Here is a 20,981-nt window from a genome sequence, read left to right as displayed (position 1 = left end):
TCTGCACTAATTTACACTGGATATGGCCCTGGGCCCTCAGCCATCCAGGCTGAGACCCACAAAGCCTTCCCACATGACACTGGCAAAATGGTGACTCACAGAGGACAAAGTGCTTTCAGTAAAGTGTCTTAAAAAGCAGATAGCATCAAGATGTTCACAAAAGAACTAGACAAATGCATGGGTAATAGGTCCATAAATGGGTACTAAAGGGATGAGGCACACCCTCCAGCATCTCTAATGCAACCTTTGTGGATGCTGGCAGGGTAACAACAGACAGCAAAATACAGCGAGCTCCCCCAGCATCTCCTACAGCCACCACCTGAACCAGCAGAGAGTGGGCTGGTGTTCCTACAGTTGCTCCAGTTTCTTATACAAATACTGCAAAAAATATCAGGGCTGCAGTGGAATTTTGGTGAGGGAGCTGATGGCTGGCAGCTGAGAAACTACTGCCTTGAATGGCAGGTTTTCATTCCACCTAGAACTGGGTTGGAATCTTTCAAATTTTAATTGCAGAAACAGTATTTTCAGTCAATTAAACCTGAAGATTAGAGAAAAACCCCAACCCTACCATTAAAAACCTCATTAAAAATCTTTATAACTTTTCACTGCCAAACACGAACAGCCCATATTAACGGTAACACAAGAGAACTTACCCCTCAGCAGAACTGAAAATAAATTCTATTATAAAACAGAGGTGGCTCATTAGATGTGAAGGTGACAGGATGGGAAGCGAAGGCTCACCTCCAGCAGATCCGACACGATAGGCAGTATTTCAGGGTTACAAATATCAATGGAGTCATCCCGATAAGTCTTCTTTTTGTAACGTATGTTACCCAGGTGTAGTATCGCCGACAAGAGAGAGAAAATTCTAAAGAAAATAGAGAGAAGTCATTTTCAGTCACTTGTTCTTTCTTAAAGCTAATGAGAAAGCAACCACATCCCCAAACATCTAAGTGCCATCTTCATTTTTGACTCATTCCTTTAATTTTCAATCAGAAGCAGTTTATGTCCCCAAATCTCCAAATATTTCCTTAAAAGCGGTGCTCAAATGAAGCATCCAATTCACCCCATGTGAAAATTACTGTCACTTAGTCAAGTATCAAACTTGCACTGGTACAGCTTTCTTGAAAATTATTTAACACATCAAAACCACAGTTAGAAAATGGTACCCCATATCATAAGAAAAAAAGAAATCCTTGAGTAATCTAGATACCCAGATTAAATACTGATCATGCAATTGTAATGATTTCCACAAACATGAAACCCCATGTTTTGCTATGAACAATCACTTATAAAAGTATAGTAATATTTAAAATGCCCTTCCTTTTTATATTCAGCTGAAGGTGGTTACTTGTTCATGTTACAGATCTACAAAGCCAAGCAGAATAAATTTGCGCACATAGCAAAGAAACCACTATATTTTTTGACAAGCAGAAGTCACTAGGAGAAATACAAGAACTTGTACGCCAAGAAAAGTTATCACACAGTAAATCAAAAGTGTGAATTTGCTGTGACATCCAACCCTGCTCAGTCCTGACACTTACTGATGCTCTACTCCATCAATTAAAGTCCCTTCATGCACCCCAAACAGGCTTTAGAAAAAAACTTGTTGTTGAAATTTGACTCTTGAAAGATAAAGAACCATGCTTATAGCATATTCATATAATACATAAATATATAAAAACAATATATATTTATATAATAATATATATAATAAAATGCTATAATATATAAACATAGCATATTTACACTAGAATTATGTACTTGGGCTTATGCACATGTGTGGAATGGACAGAGAAAAAGCAGTCTTAATTTCCTAATTATTTTGTTACAAGTTAGGGATAAATCATGAGCTTATTGAAAAAAAGATTCTTGGCTAAATTAAAATTTCTTGTTGGAGCAGAAGGCAGGACAATGCCTCACAGTTAAGGGCTTTCAACTGGTGGCTGAGATACATGTTAAAAAGCAAGAAAATGGTGCTTAAAAGAACAGGAGGTAATCCACCCAATTGCAAAAAAAAAAAAAAAGAAAGTATTAAAAAAGTGTTATATGTTAGCATCCTAAATGTCATTTACCCAAGGTGATGAATAGGGTTTCAAGTGCCATTAGTACAAAGCAGCAATTCTCTGTTCCCACGTAAACCACCAGGATTTCAGACAGAAAGGAACCACGTTCATTAAATTATTGTTTGAACATTTTGACTGGAAAAAGCACAAGATTTCTCATTGTGTTCCAGCTACTGACATGCTTTTCAGCAGTATTTAGAACGTCAAAACCATACTCACTTTGAGGTCATTTTTTAAACACGCATTTTTCTACTCTTAATCTTAAGTAACATATTTGTCAATTTAATTCAGACCTACTCAAGACTTTCAAGCTAACGATCCACACCAGAGGAATTATTTTGTGGTTTCAGCTGGAGACAACCCTCACGTCAAGCATGTAATTCCTTGCAGTCAGAGGAAGGCACCACTGCAACCCAACTAAGCTGTCCAGTTTTTCAACCAGCACTTCCAGTGAATTAGTAAATGAAGGCCAGTTGGAGGCTACAGGACCAGCAATTGCATACAAAGGATTAAGCATCATGATTAATAATCAGAATTTCTGATTAAATCAGGATCTGGATTCACAACATGCAAAGTAAGGCATGACTATTCATGAACAGTTGAAAAATACTTCCAGCTGCCAACTTCATGCCAAAGCTCTATTTGCATAAAGAGAATCGTTAATTACAGTAATGAGGTGCGTATTTTGTTTATTTCTTTAAATTTTAGGTTGGGTTGGGCAGGAAAGGACCTTCAAAGATCATCTAGTCCAACCCCCCTGCCATGGGCAAGGACATCTTTCACTAGACCAGGTTGCTCAATGCCCCATCCAACATGGCCTTGAACGGTTCCAATGATGGAGCATCCACAGCTTCTCTGGGCAAACTCTTCCAGTGTCTCACCAGCCTGTTATGTTATGTAGAGCACAACAGTTGTGTTACCTCAAGTCAGATGAATTATCTCACTGATTACAGATGTTATATTAATCAATATACCCTTCCAAGCTATCAGTATGGAAAATGAACTCACTGTCTGCGGGTCTTGGGAAGAAACCCCACCATCTCCATGGCTAGTTGTAAGCGCTCAAAGTCATGCTTCAAGTCCTCCCCTTCCACGGAAAAGCAGTCCTGGTGGGTTCAAACAGAAAGATTAAGCACTTGAAGAAATTAAGATCAGAGCAGGTCCAGATGGAGAAGGCAACACTTCATAAATACCCTTCAGTGATCTCCATGCCTTTTGTCAGCAACTAGAACATTTCCAACCTGGTACTGGGAAATGAGATATCCAGGAGGCCCCATTGACATTATGGGGAATAACTGGGTGATTACACCCTGATACCCAGCCCAGGGACAGGGGACTCACAGCACCAGAGCAGATATAGCAAGAAACGTGTATGCAATACAGTAAAAGACCAGAATTAGCTCCGGTGGCAGGGCATAATTTTTCTTCTTAAATATTAGAAAGAGTACACACAATTAAAAGTTTGGGGGTTTTTTATTCTTTTAAAGTTTGATCTTTAAATTTAATTTTTTCTTTTTTAAATCAAGCTGCTTAGGAGAATCTGCTTCTATAAGGACTTTATGGAAAAGCTAACCAGAGTGTAAATTTCAATACAATAATTATTTGTTGTATACACAAACATTTTTTCTTTGTGGCGTGAGACTGTCCTTCACAGGATGCTACATCTCCACCACAGTTGTCTTGGTTTAAAGAGCCTGGACCTTAGAGAGGACATTGGTATATCTACATATATCTACATATATATATATACACTACATTGGTATATCTATTCCAAAACAATTTTTTTGCCTAATTTTCCCTACAGATACATCCTTATTTCCTAGGTTTAACCTCTAACACAAGCGTTGAGTGGCACCATTCTAACAGTACAGTGAGAGTTTGTCAATGTGGGACAATCAGCATAAAAAAGGATGTGAATTAATAACGGGATGAAATATGTTACACATTTACAGGCAGTTTATTCACATTAAGTCTGGTCCATCAGGAGTTCCTATAACTAAAGAGGAAGGATTCGCTTTTAAAATAGAATTCACATAATTTCATGTAAAACATCAGTAAATTAAATTCTGCATAGGAAAGGGGAAGCTTTAAATATATTTTTCACTAACTTTAACTATGAAAAAGTTTTCTAAAAATGTAAGTATTGATAGAATTTGAAATCCACTATTTCATATCCATATTTCATATTTCTTGGAAGCTAATGTGTTTGAGCAGTTTAGCTTTTCAGATAATTCCCAACCTGGTGAGGATCACTGATACTTTCAGGGAAATCTGATGACATTCTGGACTCAACTAATATTGTCCTGCACCAATATTTAGGGAATGTAGATAAATTAATCCTCCTTTAATGAGTGTATAAACTAGTAATGCCAAGTTTCTTTTGCTTTGGCTCACCTTAGGCCACTCATTGATTATTGATTATTCTATCTCACTTCACAGCCCATATTTAATACTTTTTGCCATCGTTGCCTATAAAAATTCCCAGTCTCTGAATCAAAATGAGTTTATTGTGCATCACAGAATATAATGTTATTTTAAACCCCAGAATATTTTACTAACACTTAAATAGAGACTTTCTGCAAGTCAATCCCAGTATGTTAATTAAAAGTTATAGCTGCAGATGCAGTGACAATTAAGGTACCAAGCAGTCACAGTCTGATGACTGTTACTTGCAAAGACACTCATACTTATTTATAGAGTACGTAGAAAAAAAAATACTAAATACAGACTATATAGAATGAAGTAATTTTATAGTATCAGCTTTATGTCTTACAGCACATACCCACATTTTAAGCCTCACAACTGTATCAGTGATATGTTCTTCATCCTACTCCAGAGCATCATCACAGTGATAGCTACTGATTATAGGGGGAAATTCTTATTCAATATATTTATTTCAGCATAGGAGACCATTCACACGCAACTTCCCTATCCCCTTGACTAAAAGCTAGAAAAGTTTAACTCGACAAGAAAATTTAAGTTTTTTTTTTATCAATGGTCCTCAGGGACAACAACTTAATACCGCAGAGACAAAGTGAATTTAGAGATGTTGAACAGTAAGACCATTTAAAACCATGAGCAGCTTCAATGAATGTAGGGTTTTAAATTTAATGAGAAAATAACATGCCTGCACGTTCTTAGGAAATACTCGTTAGAAAAGTGACACTTTCACCTCTTATTAATAGCAATTAAAAATTACCCTTTAAGAAATGTATAAGGTGTTTGTGCGTATTATCCAAAGGACTGCAACAGAGACATCTATGCTATATATCGGTAAGATCAGCAGGCATCAGCAATGCAATTATTTACACCATAAAATATCCAAATAAAAAGTTGTCCCTCCTGAACTCAAACCTTGGCCAACTCGCTTCCTTGGCCACTACACATAAGGGAGGAGAACCTGCAGAAGTTTTCACAGCCACTACGGGGTATTGTCTGCAGGACAATAATATACCCACAGATTCTGCAAATAAATATATTTTTAAATAATTTTCAAAAGATACCAAGTGTCACTTTTAGTGGTGCCCCACATTCCAGGAGACAATTTCATTTTGTGGCATCATTCATCCAAAATTCAGTCACGAGTCAACAGCTCAATACCATAGACAACTCAGAAGTAGCACATTCTACGCCAAAGGCAATTTAATTACTGATTTACATAACAATTGCCAAACTCATTAATCCGCATGGAAAGGTCTCTTGCAAATTATCTACTTAAAAGCGGATGCTCTCTGTAGTGTTTCAACTCTGTGCTGTTTCCTAATGGATGATAAAAGGATGATAATTATATAAAAAAGGGAGTTTCGTTGATATTAGGGCAGACAAGCATTACAAAGTCCATGCCCACAGACCAAATGCGTCATTAATATTCCACTGGGGCAATTAGTTTCCCAGCAAAAGTGAGTCCCCTGCTTGCTATCATCACACTGGAGCAATCCATGGATTTCCATGGAAAGTTTAAAGAAGATCTAATATATAAAGTTTCTTTCTAAATGGGACGTCTGCAGTGGGTCGAGTCCGTGGTCACGGGGAGAGATCCAGGGTATGTTTAAGAGTGAGTCATCAACTGAAGCAAGATGTGATTTACCACAAACATCACTGAAAACAATCTGGAGCAAAATAAAATAGCAGCTAAAGAGCCAAATTGTAACGGCATGCGGTTTGACTGTAACGTGCTACGTCCCAAGCTCCTGAGCTGGCAGAGCACTGTTGGCCCCTCCAGGAAAAGGTGGCACATCTGGCGTTTGTTTTAATTTAATTCCTCCAGGAAATTGTCCTAACCCATTCCTTCGGCAATTAAGGTCTTTGCAAGATAGTACGCTGTACTAAGGTATGTAGAAAAGCATCTGCTCTTCACTCCTTGCTCTTGTAGGACCTCTAAGGATGCTCATGTGTTAGGGATACTGATGGATTAAAGACGTATTGAAGATGTCAATAAAATATTAAACATTTTTAAACCTTGAGGGGTTGGAGTCCCCTTCCCTCCTCCTCTCCCAAGGATTTGGCAGCTCAAATCTTGCTGTTAAGATGCTTATTTAGCCTGAGTGAAACCCATCTCCTTCCCAGATTACCTCTTACTCTTCCAGATGCATCAGCTAGAGTTCGGCAACCATTAAGGACACGGCACAATTAGCAGGAACAACATGCAGCTGATCCGAAACATGCTTCCCCGTGCAAGACAGGACTGACAGAGACCATCACGGGACACACAGACACCCAAAGCACGTTGCCAACCGGAGCCACCGCCTCCAACTTGGTTGCACAGGAGAAACTGGGGAAGGGGGAGAAGCTTCACCATTCCCTTTTTTGGGTCAATCCATTTGGAAAGGATGATCATGTCAGCAGGACTATTTTTGGAGAAGGAATTAGTTTTCCATTCTGCGTAATATCAGGATTTTATTTTCTCGCAGATGTTTTGCAGGGGATGGGCTTGGTTTTGTCTTTTTTTATCCCTGGAAGCTGGAAAGCAGAGACACTGCTACAACCATCACGAACTGATGTATTTCTCAGGGTTTTGAGTGACTGATTTGCTGTTTTATCAAAAAGGAATTTCAATTTTCACATTGCTGCCATATCACATTTTCCATAAATTATCATGTATTATATCAAGAAGCAACAGAAAAAAAACCCCTAGTTTGCTAAAACTAGATGACCACCTCCAACTGTTGAAGAAGCTTTCCAGATGGAAGAACCAAAAAAGGGCAAGGGAAAAAACATCTGTATCGTCATGAGCTAATACACAAACGACACCACTGCAAGGCAGAGGAAGGGAGAGGGTAATTAATAGGTTAAAATTAATTAGACTTGGTTTTCTGCTCAGCTCTTGGTGCACCTAACAAATTCAAGTGAGCAGCAGCCCCGCACCAGCAACACAGAAGACGCGGGGACTTGTACTGACCGGCTCAGAGTCATAGCAATAATCATCCCAGCTCTCTCTGAGGGGTTTCTTTGTCATCTGAAAGCAAGGCAGAGCGGGTTAAGCAGTGATCAGACCAAAAATAACTCCCACTACCTGCTCCTTAACCAGGGCAGCGGCCTCGACTCTCCAAGGAAAAGAAATATTGTTGTTCTGCACAGTCATTCCTCCTTTTCTTTTCTTTTTTTTTTAGGTAAGTTTTATATTGCTTTTGCATTTATGGTGCTCCGATTCCCCTGCAGTGTTTTCAAGACTCGTGCAATAAGCTTAGATGATTTTAAGATCTTTTCTTTTTCTCCAGTCAGAGAAACCTTTGGTTTACCTAGAGCTGAAGAGCTATTGATGGAAAAATCACACTGAAGAGCAGATACTTGGTTTCTACTCTCAACCTCTGCTCTCGACACATAGAAGTGCTGCAAAAGTGTGATTTTCCAACCAATTAGAAAGCAACACTTGAAAGCTTTTTAGGAAATTGTGTCCTTTTCCAATCAGAGATGGGGTTGAGAGAAGTCAAAGCACATGTCGGTGACCAGTCCCAAGAGGGAAAAACGGGTGGCACCAGAGCTCCTGAGGAACTTACTAAAAATAAGGATCTAATCCTGCAAATCACTAATTTCAAAATGGAGAAATGGGAATAACCAGCACAGAGAATATTCAGCAAGTTGCAGGGTTTGCAATGGAAGTGATACCTGCCATTGGTGTGAGATACAGAGAAGCCACCCAAACTCAGGGGACAATTTAAGTAAATGTGCTTTTAAAAAAGATTAACATGTATTTTTTTTTCAAACCTGCCCCCTGCATTTACAGATCAACGAAATAACAGCATATTTTGGAGAAATATCTGAATAGGTTATTTCATATCTGTAATGTAAAATGCATCTTTGTTTTCCATAACAAAATGTGAGCTGAGGAACCTGGGAGAACAAAAATAATGCTTGACCCAAGCACTGAGCCAGTCCTTGACTTCAGGGGTCTGGTTCTGTATTTTATAGCTTTTCAATTTTAATATTTAATTTTTAGTTAAACACTGCAGTTCATTTCTGAGCTTGTTCTTTTTCCTTTTAAAAAGGCAGGGATTTCTCTAGGAAATATTTAAGAAGCTACTGTAAATGCTCAAGGGTCATTTTCTAATTTTCCCCTTTTATGTTTCCCAAGCTATTGTCTCTCCATCACTAATCTTAATTCTTAAAAATTTTAAAATTATTATAATAAAAATCCTAAAAATTCAGGCTGTCACTCTTGTCTGCACACCGAGTTCAGGCAAGTCCAGAGTCTGCTTCCCTGATCCACTGGACCTGCCTCAGCAGCCTTCTCCAGCCTACTTGCCCACAGCATCCTCATTTAGATGAAAATAAACCTTTCAACCTAAATTATGGCATTCCTGCTAGTTCTACACGCTCCATACCATTGGATTCATAATTTTACTTTAAATATTAACATTGTTACTTAAAAAAAAAAGAGATGGACTGTAATTAAAAGCAATGTTTTTGACTAACATAAACTAACGGATTGCCCAAAAAAACCAAGAATGTGACAAAACATTCAATCCAAATGATCTTGGCACTTTCCTGCTGCGAAACGGCAGCGCAGATGGTCCCGACGGTCCCACCACGTTCCCCAACTAACTCCTGGGGCACAGTGACAGCGAGCAAAAGCCTTCAGTTCTTAATATGGTACTAATTTGTGCAAATTCCCTCATCCTCCTAAGAGAAGGGTGAGAGTCAATAATACTACAATAGGTTTTGGCATTGATAGCCCACGCTAAAAAGATCTTTTTAAAAGCCCTGGGTATTTAGGCCTATTCCAGAGTTAAATTATATTTCTAGAAAGACTGAAGGTTATCTGGGTTGTGCTGTGCGTACAAGTTTCTCTCCAGCTTGTGGGTTAAATCACTCTTTATTGCTAATCATGTTTCAGCTCCCAGAAAGCTGCAATTAGTTAAAATCAACCTAACGACTCTGCCGCATATTCCTACTCCTTTTTTTTTTTTTGTGAGCAAAAAGCAGTAAAGTCCCTATTCACAAGGATCACTGGGCAACTGCATCTTAAATACCTGAAGTAAATCAGATTTTCCAAAGTATGAGTTTATTTGGCCACTGGTAATAGCTCACTCATTTTTAATTCACACATTTTCAATGCTCGCCGTGGGTTTTTTATATTAAATTTATTATACTGTTAAATTCAAAAGATCATGCTAACAGCCAGCCATGAAGCTACAGAATTAGGACTACCTCATGCAAGGCGTTATAATCTGAAAAGCTACAAGTACCACACTTTTTCCCCTTTTTTCCTATTCAGCAGACAAATGTTAATGAGTAAATGACATTCACACAGATAACAGGTAAATTATTACTGTTTTCCCTTCAACAAGTAAAACTGAAATATATTGAACATATCCCAGGGAGAGGACAAAACGGGAAAAACTGATTTTTCTTTTTTTTTTTTTTTTTTTTCCTACTACCAGGTGTTTACACTGCCAATGCAGAATTATTTCCAACGATGGAAGGTTGCCTCTAGAGCATTAAGACAGCCCATTTTTACTACCCCACACATTTTCTTTATTAGCATTAAATATCAGCAGTAGAAAAGGCAAGAGCCCGTATTGCATTTCTGTATAGTGTTCCCACCTGGTTGAGGTAATGGTATTCCTCAGGCTGCTTCAGATGAAACGCTGATCTCTCTTCCTCGCTCGCTCCTGCCAGCAGGTAATAAAATACATGGTAGTTCCTGGTGACAAATGAAAAGAAAAAAAGAAGTTCGACTTCAAAACAAGCAGCAGCATTAAGCAGAGAAGCGCATGTAAACCTCATAACCTGATTTTCCAGCTTCCAAACTCAGGCCTGAACACTCCTTAGAAATGGCCCGTACCCACTTTGCCGTGATGTAAAAGATTAAATTAAGTAATGGAGAATGAAATCCCTCTTTTCCATCCAAGGACACCCACTGCCCCGGAATATACATAAAGAATTCCTAGCCAACTTCGTCACGTTTTCCTCCAGAAACATGTGCAAAGACTACACAGTTATTAGAATCAAAACAACATATTTCCTTGCAATGCAGAAATTGTTATTATTTTTAATCCTTTATTACCGTTAAAAAGGTAATGATTTTGCAGTTGCAGTTCTGTAAGAACAGAAAAACCTTCCATTTTTGAGGCGACTCAAATACTCAAAGTACTTGAATAATATTAAAACCACCCCAAGTGACATTCATCTGTTTTGCTTCAACACGACTCTAACGCGGATTAACGCTAAGAGCATAGCAGCATTTCTAAAATTAAGACTTTGCTTTTATGTTGGATGTTTTCCAGGAGGAACCCCGTTTAATCATCTTGCAACACCCAGGAGTACGTTTGTCAAGGCTGTACGAGTTATTTAACTTTGGGATCAGCCCATGAGCATTCGGGAAAACTTCTCAAAAGGGAAACACAGAGAGAAGCGCCAAGAGTTGAAAAATAACTGGAAGCAGCAAATTTATTTAAAATCAGAGTAATAATTACTGAGAGAGGAGTATGTAACAAATATTATGTTGCAATTAAAACAATTTGCTTAAATTTGGTGTCTATATAATTTTAGCTTTTTCTAGAGGCCCTCCTGATGGCTTTAGTGTGTTTAGAACTTTAAAACAGAACTAAAATACCATCATCCCCTCCAACCCCGATTAGATACTAAATAGCTTACAAGTTGCACAAGAAAACAAATGGTATGTAATAATCCATATGATGGGAATCATAAAGACAATGGAAAAGATACTAAATAGCTTACAAGTTGCACAAGAAAACAAATGGTATGTAATAATCCATATGATGTGAATCATAAAGACAATGGAACATCACGGCAGGGAGGTTGGAACTAGATGACCTTTAAGGTCCCCTTCCAAGTCTAACCATTCTATGATTCTATGACTGTGAAGAAAATAATGGAGTTTATTTTCCCTGGGTAGTATATTCCTCCCTAAACAGCAAAACAGAAAACCCATCATTTCTCTTTGAAGCCCAGGGTTAGGAGTGTGAAGATCCTGATCCGTGGTGTCAGCCCCAAGAGGGGTTTAAGCTCTCTGTGCCGCGCTATCGCACGTATAGAAGTGACACCCAACCCTGTAGGCAAAATCCAGGCACCTACCGTTCATTGTGCTCCTGATAGACTAGTCTTGATTTCTCCAGGAGGTACTTTTCAACATAAGCTCTGGAAGGAAAAAATAAAGCGTTATTCATTGACCCAATAATCAACTTAAATGAACACAGCTTTACCAGGACTCAGTACACACACAAAAAAGTCTCAGCCTTGTTTCACTTAGTTATATAAATTTCTTCCTAGGCAGAACAAGCCCAATATTATGTTTGGCTTTTGAGGTTTTTTTGGTTTGATACAAAGCCAACACTAACTTGGATATGAAAAACACGATCTCAGATGCGTTAGCCTATGGGCAGGGAACACAGGGGGAAATTTTGACAGCAAGGAAGAATCTCAGATACTTATTTAATCCAAAGCCAGCAATACAAAATTGCTTGCAGACCAAGATTTGTGCGCACAAGAAATATATCTGGGTGCAAAAGTTTGCAAGATCACATTTAGCTGCAGACTCAGTCTCCAAATCAATGTTCCCTCTTCCGGAGGAGCCACTTCTCAACAAAAACTCGGGTTATTAACTTGTGGCTACGGTCAGAAAATAAACAATTGCAAAAGCTCCTTATTGGAGTTTACATTTCATCCTAAGAGCCTCCATAACAAACATGTTTAATTTACATATTAAATACTTTTTTCAAGCTTGTCGAGCTAAAACAAGCTTTGGCAGGTTTCTTCTTCCAAACAATACTAACCAGTAATGATAGGGATTTAGAAACCGGAGTTATAATTGGCAATTTTGATGATGTAGCTGTGCTTTTCCAGCTACAGATGCCCAGTGACGTGGCACCGACATTAGCAGCCATGTACGAATCGAGAAACCCAATGAACCTTGGGCATGGTAGGACAAAGAGGTCCCTCTAAGCTCGCTTCTCCTCCATACTCCACATGGGGTAGACAGACCTATTTATTACTTGCATCTCAGTAACTGTCCCCTTCTTTCACTAAAAAAATAAAATAAAATCTATAATTTGGATGTGCTGCAGGGGATTTGTGACAATTCTTAGGAGATGCTACCAGATATGGCATATCCAACCCCCATTGGGAAAATCTTGCTGGATAGGAGGAGTAAAGAAAGACAGATAGCAAAGCAGTATTATACCTCTGTGTGATGTGCACCAAAAAGCTTTATTCTTATTTATTCCCTGCAAGGAAGCTTAGGATAGTCTATGGATGCTCCTCGCCGACAGGGGGTTTTTTTAATACCCTTTCTAGCCTGAAACTGATTTTTCCTTCCCAAGCCACACTGTAAATTCAGTGCCAGCTCAGCAAACAGAGGAGTGAAAAAGGTACCAGAGCATCCCCAGATCCACCCTTGGGGAGCTCCGTACAACAACCTGCATCCCCTCCACCACCCTTCACATTTCAACCCTTCCTCTGTGTTTTCTGCTACTATTACTGACACTCCTTCCCCTCCCCGCCCCTCTCTCCAAAAAAAATCACTATCATGTAATAATTCAGGTTGGAAAGGTCTTCTAGAGATCATCTGGTCCAACCCACTATTTAAATCAGGGATAATTTTTTGACATTTATTTTTATTTTGTTGTAGATGGTAAAATACTCCTTGCTTACTGCAAAGGTCCTAATGAAAACATGTCCCAAGAGGAACATACGTCCCATCTTGTAATAGGATAGTGAAAAGGAAAACTAATTTAAGTATAAAAAAACTGGATGTCTCCAAATACTTTCTTATTATTTACTGCTGTCAATTATGTCCAAACTACCTTTAAGAGTAAAGAAAAGGAGTTCTAAGAGTATGATTTGGTGCGGAATACTCATTGAAGCACACTACAGAGCCTGTACTTAGCATCCCAGGTAACATCACCTGAAATCTGAGACTGAATTTCATACACAAATACCAACATGCAAAACACCCAAGCTCAGCGTGTTTGAAAGCGCCAGCTCATGGGATGTGAGATAGAGCCTTGTGCCATCACACAGATTTACCACCGAACCAGCACACCGGTGCTTTTAATTAAAATGTCTCCTTGCTGGCTCTTCTGCAATTTTATGGAGTGTGTCAGATGTTGAAGCTTTTGATCATCTTACAAGGAGTGAACAGGTTGCAAAGACCTTCCTCCAGAACTCGCTTATCATCGAACAGGACATAATAAATTCATAAAGCCTTATGGGAACGCACTTAACTGCTCATGCTCCATCAATTTTAAAGACGTCTTCAAAGACTTCATTTCACGGGGCGGGGTCGGCTGCTACGAAATCTCGTGGCTATTACACCTCTTAAGTTTAAATTCGCTTTAAGTTTTGAGTCATTATGTTCATAGGGTTTGTAAGCAAATATTCAACTGCTACTTTCAGCCTCGGAACAGAGGAAAATTCTGGTTTGGGGCTGCAAATTACAATTACATTAACAAATCAAATAATATGCAGAACACACAATGATAGCTGAGTCAGGCCGTGCCTAAAATCTACGCCGAGTTTTTTAAAAATAAAAAAACTTGTGATCTTCTTTGTAAGACTATAGCAAAAAATTGTGGTCCTGTATGCCAGGAACAGTTCACAGGTTGGTTGGTGGGGTTTTTTTTAATTGTTTTTTATTTTCATTGGGGCATCACTACAAGCTCATAGCAAAGCATAGTCACATCACACCGTGTAACCAAAGACCAAGAAAGTGCATTATGTTTTTTTTAAGAGGAGAGAAAATTCCTCTTATTTTATGAACTGGAGTATAGGAATACAATGTTACTTGCACCTATCTGCCAAGTATAAATAGAGGCCACCTCCATAGAGCTGACATAGGATGCCAAGATAATACATTGCTAAGGCGTTTGTTGGATTCTTGTTACCCTGTATTTTAGTATGTATTAAAAAAATAAAAATAAAACTTGGCTTATCCTTTTAAGAGAACTATTCACCAGAATTAAAGGAAAAAAAAAAAAAAAGAAAGAAAAAGAACATCAGATTTGGATGAACACATGAGTAGGATGAAAAAACAGCGGGAAGGAACACAGAGTACCCAAGCTCATTTGAAAAATTAATGGAAGCTATTTGTGTGATACTGTTCTGCTGGAAAATAAGAAAGAAAAAATTTTAAAAGCCATTCTCTAAAATAACAACAAAGTCCCAGCAAGAGATCTCTTAGCTAGCAGCAGAAATTATACAACCCCTGGAATGCCACTTCTACTCTTCATTCTTCCAACTGAGTTAATTAACCTGGGCAAAAAGCGGAGTTAACGAAGCCCTGCTCATTTAGAGCCAGTTGGATTTAGAGCCTTTGTGATGACCTGACACCATGTAAATTGTCTAAAGCCAAAGAGAAAGCCAGGCTTAGGTGAGCCCACCCAGGTTTCATCCATAGGTTTCCAACCATGCAGCCCTTCTGGTGTGGCCCTGGCCAGGAGCAGGAAAGTCGGAGTCCCAGCTCTATGGCCCATGAGCTCTGGGAGCAGATGAGATGCTCAAATAAACTGGAGAGAACCACGATGGAGACAAGCATCTCCTTGCAATGGCCCAGGGGGAAAAAAGCGGCCCCGGCTGGTGAAGGGCTGGGTTAAAAAGAGAGACTCCAGGGTGGAGAGGGAAGCATATGGGGAATTAGAGAGCGATGAAGAGGAGCCTGGCTCCATCGTCTCCATAAATCCATCAGGCAGCTGGGATTAAACCCCTCCCTTGGCTTTCTCTTCCTGAGCCTAAGCCTCTACTGTCTGTATCACATGCTCCAGCCCCCAACCCATCCTAGCTAAAACCTTCCATTTTGTGGCCTTAACTGCGATCATAAAATAAAAAGTTCCATTTCAGCTCCATTAGAAAGTTGACATCACGATGAAGGAGAGCTCAGCTGGCCTGAAGCCAGCTCAGGTGCATTCACATTTCAACGTGCGGCTCAGATACGCTAACATTTTCATACCAATGGATTTAAATATACTTAAAATCTGGGGTTTTTTTCCCCTCTCTCCATTCTGGGAAACATACCGGCCACAAAAAATTAACCTCCTTTTTTCAAGTAGCCCCTACATGAACCCTACATTTAGGTTCCTTGTGCAGGAAAGAGTACGTACAGCATCATCAACCAGATTCCCACTTACCCTCGCACAGTGCCCGTCTCCTGATAATTCACTTGAATAAATTTGCCGAAGCGGCTGGAGTTGTTGTTATGCGCCGTTTTTGCATTTCCAAAAGCCTGTGAAAAGAGAGAGAGATGCCATCGTTACGTTAAAAAAGCCACTGCCTTACCTTATTGATACGCACAGCACTAACAACTTAACTTTGGGGGGATTTTGCTATCTTTGTATAATTAATAAAAAGCGTGTGGTGAAAGTGAGCTGAATGGACTACAAAATAATATGACGAGCTTCTGGGGACTGTATTCATTTTCAATTTGGTATTCATGAAGGGCAGATAAACACTGTTTAAAAATAAAGTGTTAGCTGTTCAAGAGAGATTTAATATTTGAAGTTATTATAGTTTATATTAAGGCTGTGCTTTATTCATTTAAATAAATATAAAAGTACACTGCTCCAACAAGACTCTAAATTTTAATGAGCTAGAGGAAGCTGCTTTTTAATTATATATGGAATTAGGGGAACAATGTGCTTTGAAGGCTACTGAGATGTTAGACAACGTCATACACAGCACCGGCATAACCCAGAGTATTTTCAGCATTTCAAACACTGGTGTTTTGATTTGCTGCTCTTGTTTTTGCAAAATTTTTCTTATGCAAAGCTTTTATTAAAACTCTGCCTTACCGAGGCACCTAATACAGGGAATCATTTATTGCCATTTAAAAGAAATCTCTGAAGAGAAGAGCTATTGGAAACCTGTAAGAACTGCAGCTCAGCTTCACTGAAACTGCTATTTTCAATTGTGCCTAAATCACTTAAATAATCCAGCCCACGGTGACAGAATCTGCCAAGCTGCCAGATGCAATTAATGTTTCATTTATTAAATCAGTTTTTATAATCATTCACCTTTTCTTTTAAGCCAGACTTATTTACGGTAATTATACGCAAGATAATTTCTAAGTGTTGTTTGTCTATGGACACTGAATTACAAATACATTTTTTGCTGAGGCTTAATATCAGAGCTCAGCTTCGAGCTCCCAGTAGATTTATTCCCTAACTCAGCTATTTATTAGAAAAGATTAAAAGGGCTTTACATCGATAATCTGAAGCTTTTCAAATGACCTTTACAGATTTAACTTTGCAACTAAAAGCAAAACTTAAAGGCCAAATTCAATGAAACCTTGGCTAAAAGGCATTTGGCACCTGCATGATGCACACTCTCACATCTACTTTTATCTTCCCAGGCAGATTTATTTAGCCATCTGGTTAGATTTAATGATTTAAGAGCCAAAGGAGGTTTGCTAACAGAATAACGATATGATTCCCCCCCACCCCCATTTGAATACAAGGATTTGCTTAAACTCAAGCTGCTGCATATGAATTCGCTTCAGTTGACTAAAACAAGTTCTGGAATAGCCAAAACCTGCCCAGCAAGTGAGATGATTTCAGACAAACAGCTGAGGAACGCTCCCCCACAGATGTTTAACATCTTTTCAGGCTGCTAAGAATTGTTTTCTGCTTATTTCCACCCCCCCTCCAGTCCTCCCTGCTCCCAGCCTCCTTCCCCTACCCCACTCTCAGGAGGGCACCCACACCTCCAGGTGACCACTGAAGCCCCCAAAACTCTCCTGGCAACGACAACCCAGGCATCCTCTCCCCAAAAATAGGCATTTTGGCATTACAAGATGGGATGCTATTTAATATTTTAAAGGATTTACCTGTCCTGCTCCAGATATTTCAGTGAGCAGAGACACAGCAAAGCAGCTTAGAAGCAGGATACATTGATATTCCACACAAGCAAAGGCATTGCCATGTATTTATATTTTTGTTTTAAATAATACTAATTACGTTATGAATATTTCCCTGCAATAGGATCAACCACAATCTAAGACATCACAAGAAGGCGAGAAGATACATTTTCTGTATACCTAATTAATGCTGTTCACTAGAGACAAAACGAGGCAGCAGCAATACAAACTCGAACAGACTAAACGGACAGCAGTCCTATTTTAATCACCTTTTCATATAATTCAATCAAAAAATGTAAGCAAAAAACAGTATTAAAAGGTTTTTCTGGCTTGGTTGCCTGTGCTTATACCTTAAGTAATAGCTCATGGAGAGAAATAAGGTCTATTTATTAGGATTTCTTTGGGAAGAGCCTCACCCAGAAATAAACTTTTTTTATTCTGTAACAAGGAACATTTAGAATCAGGGGAAAACGTTTCAAATATAGGAGTGAGGAACTGCAAGAGTCCTCTTTTTTTGATGAGCTTTTTTCTGGATTAACATGCCAGACCACATTATATTTCATAACCCAACTGCCTACAGAAATCATAACCCATAATATCCCTCTTTCATGCATTTTTCTTGATTGCTGATGTAAATGAGAAAGCTCTTTGGATGGCGGCTTGTTAAACTTCAGGCTGACTCTATGGCAAAGGCACGTTGGTGAAGGGCCAACAAGTAGCTAAAGAAATGCCTGATGTTTAACTTGAGACAACTTCATACATTTTTGTTTGGTTTACTCCCCGTGTTTCTTTAACAGAACTATTGGGTTATCAAAAAAAGCCCTATTAATTCAATTTATGCATGCCTAATCTATATATACCTGAACAGGACATCACAACTTTCTGCAACTGGGCATGATGTGATAACTCAGCCTCAGTAAACACAAAATGAGTTATAACTACTTCCCTAAAACAAATTATCATCTGTTTGTATTATTTCCCTTTACTAACTCACTGATTTGAAGCTGTCGAGCGGCTCAACGGACAAAACTCCGTAACAGCATTCCTAAAATTCTCGGGGAGACCAAAGCTTTTACTGGCCAGGGATCAACATTTGGAAGGAAACAAAATTCAATCCGTTCCTCTGTGGGAGCCGAGCATCCCCCTGGACCCGCCGCTGGTGAGTCAACGGAGGAACCAGCAGCTCCATTCCTCAGGCCTCCTACCACCCTCCTGCACAAAGAGATGCTTATCGGGGACAGCAGGGAAAAAAAAAAAGAATAATTAACAGTTTCGTGGCCAAATACTTCAGCTTCCTCCTTGCCTGCTCCCAAAGATTCTTGGTCCCTTCATTTTGGACTGGATATTAATGCAATCTGGATTAATTATAAATTACAGCCGGAATAAGGGTTTTTTTTAACGTCTTTGCTGAAATAAGGTTAATTTCCAAACCCTTACAGCTTGGGAAACACCACAGTAACTTGTCCTCATATAGCAATGGCAATAGGATGCTGTTATTTAGGTAATAGAGATAAGCCTGATGGAATGTCATTCCCATACAGAATAACAGCAATATTCCCCTATAGAGTAACAGCTTTTGCAGTGAAAGCACTAGTGGAAGTACGTGACACCACTGGTGCATTTAAGGTCCCCAGCCCAGCCCTTCTCAAAGAAGCCTCTAGCACCTACCCTTAGCAAGAAAAATAAATATATCATTAATTTTTTTTTATGTATAGGAAGACAAAGGTGTTAGTAGATAAATTTTTTAATGGTTGGCCATCTATCTGAAATGTAAATTTATTTTTTGCAGAAAGCTGTACCATGAATACATCAGAAGAAAAGCAAGCTAACTGTTAAAATCTCAATTCGGGCTATTGCATCGTGGAATAGTTATATTAATAGTTATATTCCATCGTGGGGCACTGAAGGGACTGGGAGCAAGTTTTAGTCATGCTCATTTATGGTAGGGACAAGAAATAGGTTAATGTCAGACAAGAGACTGCTGGAAGACTCATATTCCCTGGTTTGCTCTGAATTTTGGAATTCATGAATCAAATGTATTCATAAAGTATGAATGACTTGTAACTGTATAAGCAAGGTGGGAACTCAAAGCATCAGCCAGCAATATAGCAGCCAGGGAAACACAGCACTCCTCTGAACTTATGCAGCTAAAGAAAATACTTGTGAATTAAGATCTTTGCATATGTAGGCGCCAGGGAAGGACAAGGTGGGTGCAGAGTCCATACGAGCCCAAGCCCTATAGGCTTCATCTGTAGCTTTTGGTAGGGAAGCCAAGCTTCCACAAAGAGTGGTGGCTTTAAGCATCAGCTGTAATAGAATTCCAGATCTGAAGGCTATTTTTCCCCAATATTCTATAAATTATGCTTGAAAAAAAATAGTTCACAAATATCTTTATTCCAAAAGAAGTTAAAAAAACAGTATGCTGAAACTCTGTAAATTAATGTTTTATTTTTATGTGACCAAGGCATTCACTGGCTTTTTAAGTTATTCGCTGTGGTTATGAATTCCTCTCTGCATCTTGAAACACAAACAGCTGGATGATAAAGATCATTTTTACTTGTTTTCATTCAACCTGCAACCAAGCTCCCGGCACTCTTTGTGTTAATATTGCTTTTTAACGGAAATATACTGAATTGTGGCCAGAACATAAAATGCATCTAGGCTACTTAAACTAGAGCCTTGCTAAATCCCCTCTCATTATTGTTTCTGCCCTGGGAAATACTTTTTCAAACCTGCAGCTCACCGCCCAATAAAACCTATCAACCTGAATTGCGCTGCTAAAACCACACCACTTTGACGTATCTCCCCCAGCTTTAGTTTCCGTAAGGAGCCCTAAAAGCCACCTCTGTGCAGCAGAGACCACAACACCTAAATAAGCACCTAGATAAGTAAGTCAAAAACTATGAGCTACAACTTGAGTTCTTGCAAATTAAAATAGTATTTATGTGAATCCTTCACGATGCCGTTCCGCGTGGCCAAGCAGTAATACTGAATATCTCATTTACAGCAATTAAATACAAGTCCAAGTGCTGACACCTTGCTCTTTAATTCTCTTTGTTGTGGCGAGCTGTCCCATGCTGCCTAATGAAACTATCGATGCTTTTATGGTAAAAAAGCACAAACCACGAAGTATTTATAGCGTTTGCACTGCAATGCTCAAGCAGAGCTCTCCCCAAGAACAACTTGCAACCCTGAACTGCCAAACGCTGACCTTTAAAATCTTCTCAAGATTTCTCTTTCGTTATTCTTTTCTTCAACAGGCCACTGAAGCACACTGCAGAGCCAAAACCCAATTTTCCATTTCAAACCACAAAGGTAAAAAAGCTGTTTGAACACAGGGTCTAATAATAAATACATAATAAATGATAAACGCTTTCTTTTCTCCCTATTACAAACTAATAAAGTTATTCTCCACCTTTTTGTAAAAAAGTTCTCCTGGGTGTTGACAGGAGCAGAAGACTTTGAATGGAAAATAGGGGTTTGAAAAGAGCACATACACATCATATATATATCTAAAATCTCCTGTTCTCTTAAATATACCAGGATTTGCATACAACATAGACAGATTCACAGCACATTTTAAGGTATTGCCTCTCAATGCATCCCCC

General features: G+C 39.0%; 1 protein-coding gene across 5 annotated transcripts in view; it reads right to left on the bottom strand.

Annotated features, from left to right (window-relative positions):
- MYO9A (myosin IXA) overlaps positions 1–20,981 on the bottom strand; it is a 211,353-nt gene that overhangs the window by 110,121 nt on the left and 80,251 nt on the right. For all 5 annotated transcript variants that reach the window (XM_014959797.1, XM_014959799.1, XM_014959798.1 and 2 more), the window contains exons 3-8: positions 15,650–15,744; positions 11,604–11,666; positions 10,110–10,209; positions 7,465–7,521; positions 3,075–3,172; positions 742–868 (exon numbers count right to left, since the gene is read on the bottom strand). In XM_014959797.1, the coding sequence (XP_014815283.1) occupies positions 742–868; positions 3,075–3,172; positions 7,465–7,521; positions 10,110–10,209; positions 11,604–11,666; positions 15,650–15,744 (540 nt within the window). The remainder of the gene's footprint in view (positions 1–741; positions 869–3,074; positions 3,173–7,464; positions 7,522–10,109; positions 10,210–11,603; positions 11,667–15,649; positions 15,745–20,981) is intronic.

This window comes from Calidris pugnax, unplaced genomic scaffold (genome assembly GCF_001431845.1).
Source record: "Calidris pugnax isolate Ruff unplaced genomic scaffold, ASM143184v1 scaffold491, whole genome shotgun sequence".
In the NCBI taxonomy this organism is placed as follows: domain Eukaryota; kingdom Metazoa; phylum Chordata; class Aves; order Charadriiformes; family Scolopacidae; genus Calidris; species Calidris pugnax.
The sequence above is the reverse complement of the archived record's forward strand: the minus strand, read 5'-3'. Positions and strand labels throughout refer to the sequence as shown.